Source organism: Alosa pseudoharengus, unplaced genomic scaffold (assembly GCF_046254945.1).
Source record: "Alosa pseudoharengus isolate Yale_2024_CS ecotype anadromous, Long Island Sound unplaced genomic scaffold, YU_APseudo_1.1 YU_APseudo_1.1_scf_14, whole genome shotgun sequence".
NCBI lineage: Eukaryota > Metazoa > Chordata > Actinopteri > Clupeiformes > Clupeidae > Alosa > Alosa pseudoharengus.
This window is the reverse complement of record NW_027468609.1, coordinates 22,521,577-22,541,576: the sequence shown is the minus strand read 5'-3', so window position 1 is coordinate 22,541,576 and position 20,000 is coordinate 22,521,577. Positions and strand designations below refer to the sequence as shown.

General features: G+C 43.9%; 1 protein-coding gene across 2 annotated transcripts in view; it reads right to left on the bottom strand.

Annotated features, from left to right (window-relative positions):
• rabgap1 (RAB GTPase activating protein 1) overlaps positions 1-20,000 on the bottom strand; it is a 125,384-nt gene that overhangs the window by 87,677 nt on the left and 17,707 nt on the right. The window contains exons 3-9 of one of the 2 annotated variants that reach the window (XM_076284198.1): positions 19,449-19,478; positions 17,972-18,230; positions 14,766-14,964; positions 14,157-14,331; positions 4,798-4,955; positions 997-1,107; positions 479-545 (exon numbers count right to left, since the gene is read on the bottom strand). In XM_076284198.1, coding sequence (XP_076140313.1) covers positions 479-545; positions 997-1,107; positions 4,798-4,955; positions 14,157-14,331; positions 14,766-14,964; positions 17,972-18,230; positions 19,449-19,478 — 999 coding nt within the window. The remainder of the gene's footprint in view (positions 1-478; positions 546-996; positions 1,108-4,797; positions 4,956-14,156; positions 14,332-14,765; positions 14,965-17,971; positions 18,231-19,448; positions 19,479-20,000) is intronic. The other variant, XM_076284199.1, reaches the window with a different exon arrangement.

Below are 20,000 nucleotides of genomic sequence, written 5' to 3'. Positions count from 1 at the left end.
GGAGAAGAGACGAAGACAGGAGAGACGGGGTGAGGAGGGGTAAGGTGAGGAGAGGAAAAGAGAAGGCAGGTGTGAGAAAGAGAGCAAAGACAATGCGGAAGAAGAGAATTAAGGGTCCAGAGTGTGAGGAGAGGAGGAGAGGCAGAGTGAGTGGGGAGAGGTGGGCAAGAAAAGGCAGAAGAGAGAAGATGTGAGAGACGAGCAAGAGAAGGTGAGAAGGAGTGGAGTGGGTGAGAAAAGACAAAAAGAAAAGAGGAATGAAAGAGGAATGAAAGAGGAATGAAAGACAACAATGAGCGGAGTAGAGGACAGAGCAGAAATGGACATAGAGAGAGAAGGAGAGAATGGATAGGAGAGAAGAATTAGCAAAAAAATACAGAGAAAACTTTGAGGAATGCGGGTAAAAATAGATGCATGCAGCTGATGGACGTCAGCAAATGACCAAAACAGGAAATGTGAAATGCATCCAACCACCCACCAGGTCGAGCAGGTGCATGTCGCTGTTCTTCACATTCTTGCCTGGACTCAACAACAGGCCAAAACACCTGGAACACAGATAAAAAAAAAAAAGTGAGAAGCAATCCCACACACACATACACATACACACACACACACACAGACAGACAGACCCCCCCCCCCCATCCACACACACACACACTACACAGTCCAAGCAAAGCAACGTGATTCCAAAACAATGATACCCAAAACGGAGAATGAGCAGGCTCCCGATGGAAAGCCAAGCCATCAATCACCACCTCATGGGCCGGCATGGGACACTTAGGCTCGGAAGCAGACAGACATTAACCAGCAGCCATGTATCAATTATAACAGAATTATGGCACTGTTATGAGCAGCTGAAGGATGTTTGGGCCCAAAAATCCCTCCATCGCGGCCCGCTGGAGATGGAAAACTGTACAGGGGGGCTGGGAGGGCATTCCAGGTTGACATGGATGGGGTGGGGTTGGGTGGGGTGCGGATGTTGTGAGCGTTTTGTACCTCTCAATGGCCAGCTCTTTGTTGGACGTCTGCTGCACGTAGATGACGATCTTCTTGTCCATGCCTGGGCGCAGCTTGAAGCTCTGCCTGTCCTTGTCTTTGGATACGGCACTGTGAGGGCGTAAAAAGGAAGATGGAAGTTACACACACACTGCTGTACTTTTTCTGACCTCCTTCTGGCCAGCAGTAACCCAAGCAGAGCTGTGAGACGTACGACCTCGAGTGTATACGTGCTGTCTGAGAGTAACCCGTTACAGTACACAGCAGGAGATTTACATAGGGGCCTCAGCAGAAACATCTCCACACTGCAAACCTACAGAATGCAGCCACCCACCCACCCACCCCCACACCCACACCCACACACACACACACACACACACACACACACACACACACACACACACACACACACACACCAAAGCAAGCCCATTTCTGGACAGTCTTCCAAAACAAAACTAAGTGTGGGTCTGGCTGTCTCTTTTTCACTTGCACACACTTCCTCAAGGTAAAGACGTGGAGGTCCAAACACCTTTCAGACTTCCGCTGATTTACGAGCGACTGCCATCTGCTTCGAGAGAGGCCACGGCCACGAGACCAAACGTCCAGACAGACGCAGGGGACAAGTGCTGTGCTGTTTTACGCATGAAGTGCACTCCACTGGGTGCAATACACATACGCATGAGGAGAAGAGTGTGATGAGGGAGAGTGGAGGAGAGTGGAGGAATCAAGTGGAGAGAAGAGAGGAGAGGAGAAGAGAGGTGGGAAGAGGAGAGAAGAGAAGAGAGGAGAGAAGAACCAGGGAGAAGTGAAGATGAAATCAAATTCATTTAAAAATGGGAGGATTAAAGTAGGAGGGAATGACGAGAAAGTGACACAGTGAGGAGCAAAATAAACACGAAAGGGGAAAGGAGATGACGGCAACAGGAGGCGAGAGGTGATGAGACAAAAACCAGAGGAGAGGAGAGGGAAGAGGTGTGCAAAGGGTAGCCTGGGAAAGGAGAGGAGACGTGTCATACTGCACACAAATGGCCACCACACACAGAGGCCCTTCGTCCGCTCGGCTAGCAGAGCCGCGAGGCACATCTACAGGTCCTACCGTCTAACAACATGACTCCTACATGACCAGTCAAACTATCTGGAACCTTCCGTCCACAAACAAAGGCCTGCCTTTCAGCGTCAAATCCCTCATAAGCTCATTTGATAACCAGTCACTGGGCAACTGAACCACACTGGTTCATTTAAAGTCCCTGAGGCCTCCTCTACCCGGTCACCCCTGCCTGTGGAGAAAACTTTTCTCAGCAACCAGTCCCTTTTAACAGTGACCCACATTCTCTCTTTAAATACGAACCCTGTCCCCACCCACCACCACACCCCACCCCAAAAGAAAAACTGCCTTAGGATCCCCGAGCCAATTAGAGAGGGTCTCAGAGAGAGTGAGAGAGACTCTAAAAATAGGCCTCTGTGTCTGTTTGCAAAACAAGCGGCTGATTGGGGCCCTTTGTGCAGCAGCGGCGGAGGAGGAAACGTCTCTTCTCGAAGTGCGGGGTGAGACAGCCACTCGGCAAGCACTTAGGGCCTCGCTGAGTCACAGTGACCCGAGTCGCCGTCCGAGGGGAGTTTTGAGCTGGCACTGCCGTGGACACACCTCAACGGAGGATAATGTGTTGGGGTTGTGACTGGGGTTGAGGACCCACATGCTTATTTTGTGTGTGTGTGTGTCTGTGTGTGTACCAGCGCTGACTTAATGCCATATCTTTGGCATGGACACCCTTCTACACAGACTAAGGAATGCACACAAACAAACATAAAGAATTCTCCAGTCTTATTTAATCTTCTCACACACACACACACACACACACACACACACACACACACACACACACACACACACACACACACAATTATTATTCTAATCTCACACATACCAAACTGCATTAAGAGGAGAAAAATCTGTGGACATTCTGTTCTGGAACTGCATCTTAACTTAACTCTCTTAACTCAACTACATCAAATGGGACACATTAATAGACATTTTACTGAAGAAAATGAACATTCACCCCCCCCCTCGCCCCCCTTGCTCTCTGTCTTACTCTCTCTCTCTCGTTCACACACACACACACACACACACACACACACACACACACACACACACACACACACACACACACACACACACACACACACACACACACACACACACACACACACACACACACACACACACACACACACGTAATGCACTGGTAAGTTGATGTGAATGAGACTTTTGTGGAGCAGAGAGGGATGAGAGGAATGATAAATTAAAGGAAGTGTGTGTCTGCACTTTGAATGAAACACAGAGTAATAGACTGAGAACGAGAGTGAAAAGGGGTGTATATGGGTGGTGGTGGGGGGCACTGTGGGCTATTTTTACTGTTTTATTCCAAAAGAAACAGATCGAGTCACTTCCCAAACCTGAGCACTATAAAACACTCCCTTCAAATCTCTAATTCACTTAGCATTGATCTAGAGAGGGACCGACTCGGGTAATTTGTGTCTCAAAAACAGAACCGTTGGCTGTTGACCTGAAGGACTCCATACTTTGCCATACTTCCTGTGTGTGTGTGTGTGTGTGTGTCTGTTGTGTGTGTGCAGAGGACCCTCTTGCCAGTTGCCAAGTACTGTTCTGTGTCAGTAATCAGTACATGGTCTGGTCAGAGAAGGCGCGGTCACCTCTACCCTTAACATGTATGCTTATTAACACTAGTGCAGTGCCCGTTCAAACATGCCATTCCTGAAGAAAACCCGTAGCTCAATTACATGCCCACAGGTACATGCCTTCTTTAAAAATAGGATGATAGGGAAACATCATTCCAGCTAAGCATTCAATAATGAATACTGAATATCATAATATATTAGCCTATAATTAATGTGGCCTCTAATACATGTGTAATAAATGTAGGCATGGCTGCATGTGACTTTTCTACAGATCAGAATGACATAAGCCTGGCCCCAGCTGTGGCGCAACTGGCTGGGGCACCCACACCGTACGTCGGCGACCCGGGTTCAATTCCCGCCCCATGGTCCTTTCTGGATCCCACCCCTGCTCTCTCTCCCATTCGCTTCCTGTCATTCTCCACTGTCACCATCATTAAAGGCATAAAAAGGCCAAAAAAATATACTTTAAAAAAAAAAAAAAAGAATGACATAAGCCTAACAACTGTTTTGAGTAAAGGCTAAATGTGTATTAAGCTTACTGAATAACTTCCTAATGCTATTCGAAGCATCAGTTTATTGTTTATATTAGTGACGTCGCTCAGTTTGTAACTTGTTGTCTAACGTTAGCTAGCCTATCGCTCGTTTCAATTTGGTACCTTGCAGTCAAAGTCTCAAGTCCAAAGTAGCCTGGGCTATTTGAAGCGTCAGTTTATTGCACATACTTTTATTTTGAGTGGTCACTACATACCCGTGTTTGTTGCCGTGTTGTTGCAAAATCCGCGTAATCATTTTATGCAAGCAAACTGCATACAGGGAGTCTTTATTGTTGAGGTCAGACATGATAATCATCTTGCATCTTAACCCACAAGCGGTTCCCGAGTAATCCATTTTTTAAATTGCGACTGACTATCATCAAAGTGAGACCTAGCTAGCAACTGTCAGTACACGATCCATGGGGTGGGCTTCTTGCTTAATAGATAGATATACAACATGGTTGTGACTATTGGCATAGTGTTTGTAGCGTCCTGTGAAGCATAAAGAGCTCTTTATTAATATTTGGATGTTGTGTTGTTGTGGGTGTGTGGGTATGTGAGTGTGTACTACCTGAAGGTTCCCTTCCCATCATCCTCTTTGATCTCCAGGCTAACGGTGAAGGTGAAGACATCGCTGTCTGGCGTAAGGGGCGGGGCCTGCGCTGCCAGAGGAGGCTTATTGGCTGAACGTCGGAAGGCCGTGGCGAAACTGATGAGTATCCGGCTGACCTGTGTGTCCCAACACACACACACACACACACACACACACACACACACACACACACACAATTATACTCATGAGACCACTTGACTTTTCAAGAGCACAAGAAAAACTAGTATTTCAAAAAATGTCTAGTACCACTACCACTATGCATATGACCTTCATGTAAAGTACATCTGCGGTAACAATTATGTAAGGGATAATGGATGACATGGTGAGGAAGGTATCAGAAGTTAATGCACGTTCGAAGTGCATTACAGTTTTTTTCAGTCGCTAACAAACGTTTGTCCAAACAGTTGTCACATTTTCAAAACTCTAAATACAATTAGCACAGCATCGGTCTTTTGTGGCCATACCATTCACACATTTCATGTCGTTTTCACACGATATGCAGTCAGTGAACACATTTCCACAATGCTTACATTTTCTTAACAAACAAGCTATACCTCCCAACAAAATTATGGATTGTTTTTGCAGTATTTACGAATGTTAACACACAACATCCCACAATAGCAAAGACAATATTCCAAACCTTAGATACAGTATAAAAACCTCTGCTTCTGCAATGATATCAGTTCAAAAACAATATATCTCAGCTGATAATAAACAAACAATTGAATAATTGACACACAACTGATTTATGTTGTAAACTGGGCCAACCATAGCTGATTCCAGTCTGGCTTAGACTCAGTGGCAGGGGTTATTTTTTCTATTACATTGACACTTATACAGTAAAAGGAGGACTTTGAGGTAGAAACAGAAAAAGAAAAAGACAAACACTGTAATGTTTGGACGAGGAAGAGGAAGAGGAAGAGCAAGGGGCCCAGGGAGAAGAGCAGGCCCAGTGAGAGATGCAGTGAGAGGTGCAGGAGCAGTGAGAGATGCAGTGAGAGATGCAGGAGCAGTGAGAGGAGCAGGGTCAGGGAGAAGAGCAGGCCCAAAGAGAGGGCAAGGTAGAGGTGTAAGAATGCGTGGTGGTGGCATTCCAAAAGCTGCAAGAACAGTTGTCAGTAATGAAATTCGTGCCACTATCATTGACCATTGATCATTGAGTCATTTTGTGCTTTTTTTTAGTTCCCCCCCTTTTTATATGGCTTTTTTTGCTGTTGTTTTTTTGTTCAGAATGCTCTTGTGTGTTTCATGGATATTTTGTTCACTGTAAGCAATACTGTAAAACCTTTTCTGTTCTATCATACTGTAAACAGTATTTCTACTGTACCTCCTGTAGTAAACAGTATAAAGGAAAAAAAACTGATTTGCTTTTTACTGGAATGCTTTTGAATGTGAAAATAACATGTAGACATACAGTTCCCAACAATAAAATTTAGTGTAAAAATGGCAGGCAAATACCTGTAAAACTGAAACATAAGTCTATGCAGTTTTTTGTCAACAATAACCAGTATTTTGAAACCTGGTGTACTTTGATTGACTGCATGTACCTTGTGAAGTGAAAACAAGTGTTATTCTTTGACAGACTAATTTCATTTTGAGTCAGATTTCCAGTGTTTTGGTAAAGTTAGTGTGTGCAGAGAAAGATGTGTTAGTAATATATTTAACAAAATGTGTTTTTGAGAAGAAAATTATCCATTTGGCCCATTGTGTTTTGTAGGTGCGAGTCTGTGTTAAGAGTTTAGAAAAAGTATCTGAAGTATGGGTAAGCGCTTGTTAGCGATTGAAAAAAACTGTAACTTCCGATACCCGTTCACCTTGGGAGTCCATTATCCTGCTGTTGCCGCACTTCGGGTTTGTTCATTTGCTAATATAATTTCCACCTCTTGATCGCTAAAACGGTCTTGATGGCAGAACTGCTTCTTTCCACCACACATCTACTCATCTACTCTACAAGAGAAACGACTGTTACACATTCTAAATGGATGGTTGCTATGCCCAAAGCCCAGGCGTTGGTTCCATCTCACTTTTTGCCAAGCTAGCATATCCCAGGATTCCGCTGATCCTTAGCTTTGTAAAATCGCTGTTTTAACTTACTCCAAATGCAGTGTAGCTGAGCTAAAAGCCATCTGTCATATGTTAAAGTGTTGCTATGTTCTGAACGTCGAATGGCTAATTTGTACCCCTGTTGCAATGTGACAGTTCATTTAAACTTCACAAGTTTGACGAATTGATATGCAGGCGTAATGTGGCCAAAAAACTGGAACTACTTCATAGGTGTGCAAATATGCGTACAAATTAATTTACAAACTAAAGAGCGCATCACAATAGGGAATTCAACCAAGTGGTGTTATAATCCTCACTAACATGAAGGTTACTGAAATGGATTCCTTATGTTTACTTTAGTCATGTGCTGTCACACTAGGTATTAGCTTCACTAGGAAACAGCAGTAGTCGTAAGCACATAGTCTGGCTATGACGCTAATGGGGAGAGACAGAAGATCTACTAGAGGAATCAGCAGTCACACACAGAGACGTAGACCTGACACAGACACACACACACACACATAGAGAGACATACACACACAGACCCATAGAGAGAGAGAGAGAGAGAGAGACACACACACAGACATAGACCCATAGAGAGAGACACACAAACAAACACACAAACACACACCATTACACAGTCCTGACTGATGCTGTCGCAACTGTCAGCATCATCACTCCACACACTGCACCCATACAACATGACAACCAGATATATGGACATGCGCATGCGCGCGCGCACACACACACACACACACACACACACATTCACTCTAGATTTTCCGCCACTGAGACCAAAAATCACACCAGACATCACACACATTTCTGCCTCATACTGAGGGGCAGACATATTAATAGAGCATCAGGCATGTGCACACACAATCACCATTAAACAGACAGAAACCCGCACCCAGACATGTGTGTGCGCGCGCACACACACCCACACACACAAACAAAAACATATACAAACCCAGACACAGACATACAGGTGGTCCATCAACAACACAAAGCCAAAGCATTTCAGGAAAATCATTCCCTGCGGGAGAGCGGCTTTCAGCTCAGCATACGGTGTGTGTGTGTGTGTGTGTGTGTGATGGGGGTCGTGAGGAGGAGTGTGAGTACAAGGAGAGAACTGGGGGTGGGGGAGCAGAGAGGAAATCAGGTCACCACTACAGACAAGCCCACCGCTGAGGGCCAGCTAGAGACCCTTGTATGTGTGTGTCAGGGTATCTGCACATTTTCCAAGTGCAAATTTAAAGACTTTTAAGACCTTTTCAAGACATCTAAATGGAAAAATTAAGACTATACCACGGCAAAAAGATACATACGACAATGCAAGAGTTTTTTTTCTACTAATTTTAACCGCCACCCCATTTTGGATGTCTACAGAAGCTACCAAATATAATTTGGCGAAAGAAAAATAACTGTGTGTGAATTACCTTCACAGCTATGAATGCCTAATTTTAGGGTCTGGGCTGCTTGCTTTTGAAGTTGGCTGTACATATTTGGTTGTGCTTACTGGCTGAGGCTGACTGTTCTTCATCTGTGTCTGTAGTAGCCTAGGCTACTTGCCAAAGACATGTGCACTGGACTGGATTCCTTTCAATATTTTTTTCAAAGTTAGACTAAGCTATTTAAATATTTTAATAGGCCTACTTTATATAATTTACTATGTACATATATTGTCCCATATGCAGCACAGCAAATTAAAGTTAATCCACTGTTTTACATTTTATATACCAGTTGTATCTAAACCAACCAAAGCTTGACTGAAACATTGTAAAACCATTGACTTGTTTTAAATTAATTAAGAGACAGATCCTCCTCACATGATCCTGCTGAAAGCTGCTGGTTTCATCTCAAGCACGCGCATATTATGGACGCACATTTTTTTTTTATGTAGCCAGTCCCGACATTCAAAAAATATGCAGTTACATTTCACAACTTTTGTGAAGTAGGCCTACTGAAAAACGCTGGCAAGCAAGCTGCTGACAGATATTACAGGTATATAACTTAGACCGATATTTTCTTCCCTAGGCTATGCCAGCAACAACCGCTGGAAAGATGCAAACAGATCAAACAGATAAACTTAACATGTACAGTATTTCCTTCTGATTGCAAAAACGTTTGTTTTCTTTTTTCTGTCAGTCCGTGGTTCCTTCATAAATTGCGCAGCAAATTATCAGACGAGTGACAGAAGCACTGTGCATAATTTGACCAGCAGTCTTCGCGTCCATAGTTTGTGAAACAATCCTGCGTCTGAGCAAAGATTCTAGATGCCCAGCGCAACTCCAAAAGGAGGACAAATGAGCCTCCGGCTTGAGGCTGCGCCGGACGCCGAACAGGGCTTTTAAAATCCATTTGTCCGGCCTAAATTCGAACGTATGCCACCCTATCGCTAACTGGCTTACCAACTCTTTCTCCCGCTCATTCTACCACTCACTAGGCTACCTGTGTATGTCTCAGGCCACGGCTACACCACGAAAACGTCAGGAATATTTGTACTGTATTATTACCGTTTTCAACACCTTTAACACCCGTGAAAAACATCTTCACTCTGCAACCACTACACTTCCTCCCATAGCCGTATAGTCAATATAATTGTGTTGTAAATACACGAAACCGGATGGAAACATTTCACTCGCTCTCTTGCACTCGCTGGCGGTCCCATACGCAAATTTAATACCTCCCTTTCGAAAATTCAAAACATCCCAGACAATTTAAGACATTTTTAGGCCTTAAAAACCGAAAGTTGTATTTAAGACTTTTTAAGGATCCGCGGGAACCCTGGTGTGTGTGTGTGTGTGAGCATTTGTGTGCGTGTGTGTGTGTGTGTGTGCATTTGTGTGAGTATGTGCATGTGTGTGTTACTATGCAAGGGTGTAACTATGTGTGTGTGTGTGCAAATGTAGTGTGGTGTGTTTGTACATATATGTGTGTGTGTGTGTATACTGTACAGTATATACACATGTGTGTGTAAGAGCATGTGTGTGTGTTAATATGCATGCGAATATATCTGTTTGTGTTGGTCTGTGAGAGCGTGTGTGTATTTGTATGTGTGTGAGTGTGTGTGTATTTATGAGTTTGTGAGTGAGAATAAGCTAAAAACAACATTGTTTTTACACAAAACAATGTTGAGATACAAATAACACTGTAAACTAAAAATAAATTTGATCGAGGAACCATAACATTATGATCTTATAAAAACAGGACCTTGAGTAAGTATGACTAGCGCGCCGCGTCCACTCTCAAAAGACCCCATATAAACACCAAAGGGAACGCTGCAATGTGTATTTTACAACTTGTGCCAAATCCAAAACATTCAAATGACGTTTGCTTCAACAGTAAACAATATGCCTCCAAGTTTAGCCCAATGTTGGCGAGAAAAACCTGGACGAATGGTGCAGAAACTACATACAAGGTCAGGTTTAGCCCGGGACTGTAGTCTGGTAGCTCTCAGTTCAGAAGCAATTGATCCACAACACAATGCCATGCCAATCGGCTGGCTATAGGAAGTGGACCAACTGAAACTTATTCATCGCTTTTTGGCAAGTAACATACAGTATGTTGATCCCTCTAGACGAGGTGTAGAAAACACAAATGAAAAAATAATCTGATCGGATTGCTCGGATTAGGAAACATCAGAAAAGACCATAAAAACCAACCATAGAGCATAAACAGCTGTCATGACAACAGATAAGAGGCAGACGGATGGACATCCACTGCATTAGTGCAGACACTACAGCTCCCCCTGTTGGTCACATTTATCATGGCACGTTAAAAGGCTGAAAAGCTGCACCTTCAGGTCTCCCTTCTCACAGAGCGCCTCTCTGAGTCCCAACGTCTCGTTAATTACAGGGAATTTCATGCTTCAGCGGCTCGGTTACGGCGAGAACAGCGGCAGCGTTGACAACAGCTGCTTGTTATTTGGTGCCCCTTTCCTCGGGGCAATACTGGGTGTCTACTTGGCAAACACATAAAAAGGCTGTTTTTGGTTTCAGCGGATGGGGGGCATGCTGGCGTCCATTACAGGGAGCCCGGGCAATGTCGTCACTGGAGATCTGATTTATTAGGACGGGCATGCCTTGGGTTATTAGGTACAAATCAGCACAGGGGATGTAAACAGGGTATCTGTGCTGGGCGGATTATGAACTTTCGGGCCCCTGGGCCCAGATGTATTAAGGGCCCCCCACTTATTGTCGTATATGTGGGAGGGTGGGTTTGGGGGTCCTCCCCCAGAATTTTTTACATTTGTTTGATGTCTGATTTCCTGTATTCTGGTGCATTTTGGGGATGGCCAATACTAAATTCAATCAGATTCATAGCCTGCATGCTGATTTGTTGATACTGAGGCAATGATTCCATGCAAAGGCTTGGGCTTCAGGGCCCCCTGACCCCTTGGGCCCCTGGGCCTGGGCCCGGTAGGCCCGTGCAGTAATCCATCCCTGCACATAGGCGAGTGGACCGTGTTTGACAGCTTGCGTGAGCCCAAGTAGTTTACTTTAAAGCGATATTGCGAGCTCCAGTCAAAATCTAGCAGTGGGCCTAACTACACACAAAAGGCTATGAAATAACATCAACAGTAGCCTATAGGCCTTACGTTACACAATATCCTTGCTAATGTTGTAAGGTGAAAACTTTATTTTGTAAGGTGAAAACTTTATTTCACGGTGTGTTCTAAACAACATAATGGCATGATATTAATCTTTCATGTGCATGAGGCCCATATAGCATCACAATGAATATAAAGATCATGTTAAAAGTTAGCTGGCTAAAACATACCTGATGTCACTGAACTGTCAAAGAGGCTACGAAACCATCTCCGTACGTTATCGCTAATTAAACTCAGCTGACTGGTGTTAGCGCATAGCCATAGTTGCTGTTAAAATGCCTAGCACTAGGCTAGCACTGGGAATCTAAACACTTCAACACCGACATGTAGCCTAACATGTTCAAAACTATTGCGTGTTATGGGTTAAGACATGAAATTTCTTGAAGCATTTGGGAACACACAGCCTAGAAATCTAGACGGACCCTAGCGGCAGCAAATCACATTTGCTTCCAGGGCTAGTCTAGCAACTCTCCGTTGGCTTGTGAGCTCGAAAAATTCAACATCTATCAGGCCAATCAAACCGTGTAGCCTATAGAGTCGTTAGGCGGGCTTCACATAATGATTGATGGCAGAGTTGCAACGGTTTGGCTTGAATTCCCTGCTACTTGAAAACAAAGAAGATGGATGTTGCTGTTGGTGAACAGTGTGACACGAGTTAAGCGTTTTTTAAGTTGGCAAAAGTTTGAACTAGCCCACTAGCTCCACTGGTGGGAAAACGCATGGGACTCATAGCACTGTCCTATTGCGTGCAGAGGGAATTTGAAAGACAACCGATCATCCCGCCCCTCGGACTGAGCACTGCGAACGGTGAGTGCCCAGACCCTACATTTTAATGTGGGTCTGGCTCGTCAGGCTATGGAACACACTGAATTAACTGGAAAGTAGATTCCCTGTTAGATTAGCTTGCTTGTAAATTCCGTTGTCCATGACCTGGCAGTTCTAAGGCAAGCGGTTTTAACATAGCCTACCTTATGGCAAACTGCCTACACTGGGTAAACTTGAAAGCAGAGCTACCATTGTGTGTGCATGCATGGCAAGCTGTTTTAACATTTAAATGTATTATTCGCAGTGGCGCAAAAAGCGGGTATGCACTATATGCGGCACATAGGGGCGTAGCTCCATGGGGGCAAATAATATATTTGGTATTTTCTATATGTAGCTACTGCTGTCCGTTTCTGAATCATTTCAACATTTTCTCAATGTTCTATAACATTTTAGAGGACTAACAGGCTAGAGTAGGCACCCTATCTCATAAGATTCCATCATAGAATTTTGACATAGAAGAGGGAGTGGGGGCGCCGTGAGCACTGGGCGAGCAGATAGGCCTACGAGTAGTGAGTTGCTGTCTATGGAAAAAGATGGATACAGCAAAAAAAAGCTGTTGACGACTAAAAACAGAAAAAGAAAGAGGGAAAAGGAGATGGCATGTCAAGGGATGCAACAGCAGTTAAATAAGTGGACGGTGAAAGGCAACAGGTAGGATTTAAAATGATGACGTCTGTACTTGGAGGCTTGCAAATATGAATGTTAACAGACTAACTAGCGTTTGTTAAGCATAATGCCGATTGAAACATAGCCTATTCCATTCAGATAGCTAGGTGGCTACCATGCTCATACTGCACTTTTAATGGCCAACTAAAAACAGAAATGTCATGCTAGCAGCAACTCATTACATGTTTCCATATCCTAACAATGAAGGCTCCTTGTAATAACTTAATATTGTGTTGTCAATGTGGTGCAAACAAACAAGGCTAGAGTGCCTATCAGCCTTATCCATTGTGAGCAATAGCTGGCAAAAGGACGTTATGAGAACCGTTTAGACTCTCTTAAAGTGGCAATGCACCATTTATCAATACTTATCAAGTATAACATCAAGTTAAACATCAAATTGGCAGCATTTATTTAAAAACATATTCAATAGACACTAATGCACAGTAAGTGTAAATTATTGGCCTTTTGTTTTGCTTTAGTTGTTTGTGGGTTTTTTTTTTTTTTTTTTGGGGGGGGGGGGGCGCACCAATATTGTTGTTGCATACCCCTCAAAAATGGGTAGCTGCGCCCCTGATTATTCGTAGGAGCAATGAGATATTGATAGTAAATTGAATATAACAGTTCAATTTCATGTTCAAATTTGTCTTATCAATAAAAAAAAAAAAAACAATTCATGATTTAGACCATTTTAATTTAAATCATTTTAAAAACAAAGTACCGGTTCAGGCACCGTTTGGCACCGGCACCGTTTTAAAAGTATCGATTTAGCACCGGTATCGGATAAAACCCAAACGATACCCAACCCTAATAATTACCAACAAATGTAACTTCCTTTGTTCATTGTCCAGACTCACAAAGAAATACTCCCTTTTTTATGTTCCACACTAATACCATGACATTTCCAGGTCCAGAAGACATCACACAACTGAGATACAATTGAGGCTTATCTGATTCCTCTAATGGGAGAAAATAGGTCTGGGCAAAAGAACAGCTGTCTGCTTTATCTTATATAATAATCTTATGTGATTCTGTTAACCAACGGTGCATGTTTGGCAAAATGGGCTGCCAAAAAGAACTCGGAGGAACTCCACACGCGGTGACTCCATGAAATGGCACATTTTTCATAGCAGTTACACAACAGTTGTAGGGTTTCAGCTGGCAGGCCCCTTACCGCCTCCTGGATCTCGCAACGGAAGACGTGGATGCGGAAGATCTCTGTGTTGTGGTGGCTCTCGGTGAAGGCGAAGCAGTCGCTCTCCGCAGTACCGTCGTGGCCACGCACACAGAACAGGATCTTGTGGATGGGGTAGTTGGCGATCTCTGTGCTTGTCTGAGGGTCCAGCAACCTGACAGGAACAGCACAGGAGACAACCAAATAACTCTTTTATCAGGCGACTACGGATAGATTCATTTTAAGTAAGTCTTCAGAAGAGTATAACCATGATCAACCACGACAACAATAACAACTTGCATTTACATAGAGCTTTATCAAGACAATCAAAGCGCTTTCTAGTTTGTATGTTGTGTCCGTGTGCCTATGAGTACCTGATTGTGCCATCACTGCATTTGTGTCTACAAGTGTGTGTGTGTGTGTGTGTGTGTGTGTGTGGGTCTATGTCTGTGTCTGGCTCCTGAGGATGCTCATTATGTACAGTGTGTGTGTGTGTGTGTGTGTGTGTGTGTGTGTGTGTGTGTGTGTCTCTCTCTCTATGGGTCTATGTCTGTGTCTGGCTCCTGAGGATGCTAATCATGTACAGTGTGTGTGTGTGTGTGTGTGTACCTGACGGTGCCCTCTGAGACCACGGGCACAGAGAGCGTGACGTCGAGCGGGAGCTGGCACTGGCTCCTGAGGATGCTCATCATGCGCAGCGCCTCCACCTCACTCCGCGGGGCGTTGACCGACGCACAGCCCAGGTACGTCAGCTTGCTGAACACCACGCTGTCCTCATCCGGCGGAGGGCTCGCCTCCGACGACTCAACTAGGAGACACACACACACACACACACACACACACACACACACACACACACACACACACACACACCATCATCTAACTGTTAGCATCTGACAATACAAAGAATCTACCAGGTACCAAGGTTTTAAACTGGTGTTTTTAAACCGGCTAGCACTGAATAAGAACTGCGTGTGTTTTTATTGTTATTAAAGAAAGTTATTACAATAGTTGAAATATCAACCATGCACATTCCTCTTTTGAAACTTGTCTGATTTAAGGAATGTACAGAAATTGTTTTTAGAAATCGAAAGTGAACTGAGTGTCCAGACCTATTCTCAATCGAGAATTGTTTTGATGTCAGCTAGACTAAGGGGACAGACCCAGTCAGAGGTAGAGTAGTAGGGCCGGGTGTCGTCTACTTCTAGTCTTCAACCTCACCCCCTCACCCAAAAAAAATTGTCGCTAAGCCCTAGTGTTAATTTCGTCAGACGAGACGAGAGGAAATATGTTCGTCAACAACCTTTTTTTTCATGACTAAGACGAGACGATGACGAGACGGCAGTAATGTCCTGAAACACTGACTAAGACTATCTTAAGATGCATTATTGTTGACGAAAAAAGACGAGACTAAAATGTTTTGCCTGAAATAAAAACTAAGATAAAATCTCCCTTCATGTTCGTCTACAAAATGAGAAGACAGAATATCTAGCTGTTACGTTTTCAAAATATTCCGAATGAGTTCATATGCAACAGCTTTCCTGTAGGCTAGTCTACGTGCTGTTGCTGCAACCCTGTGGCTGCAACACGAAACTACATGGAACAAGAACACTGGAGATTTCTGCCAGAGTTAGCAAGCTAACTACCTAAGCTTTATGCCACAATGCTACATACCCAGAAGTTGAAGCTTCTCTCATACAAATTAACATCCCCCAGAATGTCCATACGAAAATGTTCAGCATGTAATGTCAACTATTCATCTAGTTAGACTGATGATGCAAAGTTTGCTAGTAAGTAAGCTAATATGGAAAGTTCGCTAGCAAGTTAGCTATGGCTAAGATGGAGAGTCTGTTTGGGGAATGTGTTGTGTTTGGGTGCATATCTCCATCTAGCGAGGCGGAGTAAAATATTAATAGTTTGGCCTACGACAGTGTTTCTCAATTTTTTTCAGTTTCAGGACCACTTAACTAACCCTAGCTAAAAAAAAAAAAAAAAGATTAGACCTACTTCAACAGTAGCCTATAATTAGTCTACACAATAGGCCTACTCACTGAATCACCTTGCGTATTGTCTTTGCACTTTGCTTATTGTGTCAGAGGATTCATACTGTATGATTTAAACTGGCATATCTTACATAGACAGTGTTGCAGAACTGTTTGGATTTACATACAAGTTATATTGCAAACAACTCATCTATATTATATTTTACCACGTCTGCTCGCGGACCACTTGGGATAGCTTGCAGACCACCAGTGATCCCCGGACCACACTTTGAGAAACACTGGTCTACGAATATGACAGTGGTCCAGTCAAATCTTTTACTGTCTATGGTCAAATCCCAGCCGAGCTATAACTGTAGCTCGACTTACCTGTGCATGTAAACATACTGACTGACAAAAAATCTGAATGAGTAATTATAACAGACGAGTAGCCCTGTGGACACACTATATTGTTGGAAAATTGAGATGTGTGAAACACTATTTGACTTAAATGGTAATCAGAAATAATTTGTTATAAAAAAAGACTAAAATGTGTTGACTAAAACTGACTAAGACTAAGATACCTTTAGTTTTCTTTTCACTAAAACTAGACTAAAATGACGAGACTTTTAGTCGACTAAAACTTGACTAACAAAAAGGATATTTGAATGACTAAATATGACAAAGACTAAAAAGAACATTTCGTCACAAGACTAAGACTAAGACTAAATTAAAAATAGGTCACAAAATTAACACTACTAAGCCCCGCCCCCCATTGTTACCGTGTGAAAACTCGGACAAACAAACCAGACTTGATTAGAAATACATTGTGGACAATGGCAGCTGACAGTATATGAAAGCAGGCTTTGAGGACATTTTGGTTGATAAAGGATTTACTTTCCTCCAGAAGCTATCAAAAGATACTTATGCTATGGAGGGGTATATTCAAAACTTTAGAATACATACAAGGTGACAAGCAGTTGTGGCGAGTAGCCGTGCAAATCACCGTGCAAAAACCACTGACATTAATGCTAGCTAGCTAGCTAGTGGAAGATTGATACTAAGATATGTTAGGTTACGTTAATATTTGATGTAGTAAGAATATAGTAGTTGGTTAATGAGCATTTTCATCTTGGGATTTAACAAGGAACTTGTGCCCACGTTGTTGGCTTAGTAGCCTACATTACATCGAGCTGTTGCAAATGCGAGATGTCCTGTAGGCTACTGTTGATGAAAATATACCCCGTTTTCTAGCCTCTTGGGGTACCGGCTATCAGTATTACACGTCCCCCATGCAAAACGTTTGACCATGGTTATCCGTCGGGGTTTTTTGAGTTAATAAACTCCATAAATAACCATTCATTTGTCATTTTATGCCTCCTCCCTGTTGTTTCCTATGGAGTTGTCCGAGCTGATGTCCGAGTCCCGTTGAGGCTGGACTGTCATTGGCTCATCAGCATTCTAAGGGTGGCGCTTAGCAAGGATACAAGGATACAAGGAAGTTTATTGTCACATGCATATAGTTACTGGAAGTAAGAAATGCAGTGAAATTGTGTCTGGTGTCAGCCTATTTGTGCATTTATGGGGGGGGGGGGGCAGTAGAAGAGGGGTTAAGAGCGACAGGTCAATTACTTCTCGGATCTGTACAAACCTCATAATTAACATATTTTGAGATCACCCAAGTGAGTCTCATGTAAAAGGTGAGGAGCTTGCATGCATCTATGTAACAGGTAGCCAATGCGTGTAAATGTGTGAATGTGTGTGTGTGTGTGTGTGTGTGTGTGTGTGTGTGTGTGTGTGTGTGTGTGTGTGTATGTATGTATTGTATGAGCATACCCCTGTATGATTGCTCGTTCAGTTGGCTCTCCTGAGATGACTGGACTGGCAGTACCATCTCCAATTTGGGTGGGGCGCTGGGTGAAGCACTGCTGGGAGGGGCGGGGCTCTGTGGAGTAGGCGGGGCTGCTGTGGTGGGGTACCCATGATCCCCTGCGGCCATGTCGCCGCCGCCTCCCGCCAGCTCAGCAACCGACGGGTCCATCAGAACATCCTCCAGCTCCTTCTGCAACTGCTGCTCACTACCGTTCCCCACAATCTACAAGCACACAAGGACATACAGAGAGAGAGAGAGAGACACACACACACACACACACACACACACACACACACAAACATGCATGTCCATACACATACATGTTTACACAACACAACACAGATCAACACACAATGACAAAGACCCATATACACACACATACACACACACATACACACAGAATCAAAGTGTCAAAAGCAAGTAAGTCTTCAAAGACAAAATCACATCACATCAAAGCACAGATTTACCCTAAGACACCAAAGACACCACAGAACAGAAGAACAGCACAGAACTTCTCATGGATCTCTACATCCACAATCCCCATCTTAATCATCAGAGCCCAGGAAGCTGATTGGAGGCTCTCAGGATCTCAGCTGGCTTTCAGGTGATTGGTGGCGCAACTCTGATCAATGATCTTCAGTTAACCAATCAGAGTTGATCAGGCTGGCAAATCAGAGGCTTGAGGTGGATTGTTGATGGTTGGTCGGCTCTGACAAATCACTACCCTAACAGACTACCAATGGGCGTGCACTTACCAGATCCTGAAGAGGCAGCGTGAATATACGGTAGGAGTTGTAGTGTTTTTTTTGTTTACTTTTGTGGAAATCTAACTAAGGCTAATATACAGTAAAGAGGGGAGCTAGTGGAGGAACACAAAACAGGCAAGCGTGTGTGTGTGTGTGTGTGTGTGTGTGTGTGCTTGTGTGTGTCTGTGTGTGTGTGCTGGGTCTGGGAGTGAGGACAGCACAAACAGTGCTCTGTGAGCGAGTTTCTAGTTTCTGTGTGTGTGTGTGTGTGTGTGTGTGTGTGTGTGTGTGTGTGTGTGACCATAAAGGTCACCAAAAGAGAGCGCACACAAACCGATACACTACACAATACCGATTGGCAGGTGTAATGTGTGAGGCAGTATAGGGAGGTGGCAGTGTACGCTTGCAGCTGGACAAATCAGAAGCACAGCATTGTAGGTGTCCTACAGGGCCCCCTGTCTGCTGGGGGGGGGACTACACACTGCTGCACATGATGCCAAAAAAGAGCAATCACTGAAAATGACTGAATAGATCAGGGCAGAAACTGGCTTCAAAAAGAGACACGAAGGGCACAAACAGTGTCACCACAGAGCCACGACACAGAATGAGAGAGAGAGAGCGAAAGAAAGAGAGAGAGAGAGCGGGAGAGAAAAAGAGAGAAAGTGAGAGAAAGAGGAGAGAGAGAAAGACTAACCTTCAAGCGTACCCCTTCCTCAGAAATCACCTGCGTAACAAACAACACATTTAGAACCTTCCCCTACAGAGCCATTCTACCTCTGACAGGATGAAGGGGGAGAGTTGTGTGTGTGTGTGTGTGTGTGTGTGTGTGTGTGTGTGTGTGTGTGCGCGCGTGTGTGTGTGCGTGCATGTGTGCAAGTGTGTGCAAGTGTGGATGTGTTTTTGAGTTTGGGGGAGGTTAAGGGAGACATTAAGTTACACAGAGAGAAATGCAGCCATGTGTGAACAGTAAGCACTGAGATGTTGTGAACGGGTTAGGTTCAGTTACGATTCCCAGAAAAGGACACAATGAGAGTTATTCAGTCAGGAAGGAAAGTGTGATACTTGTCTGTCTGAACTCTACTGACTCCTATGCAGAGGGATGTGAGCACCCTCTGGTGGCTAGTACAGATTACTACAATAACTGTGCTTCTGCAGTAGATGCACAAGGACATCTCCGAGAATGGAAACGTGTGGAAGCATCTAACACCCCTCTATGCGTCCCCCTGAGGAGGAAGTGGACATGCAG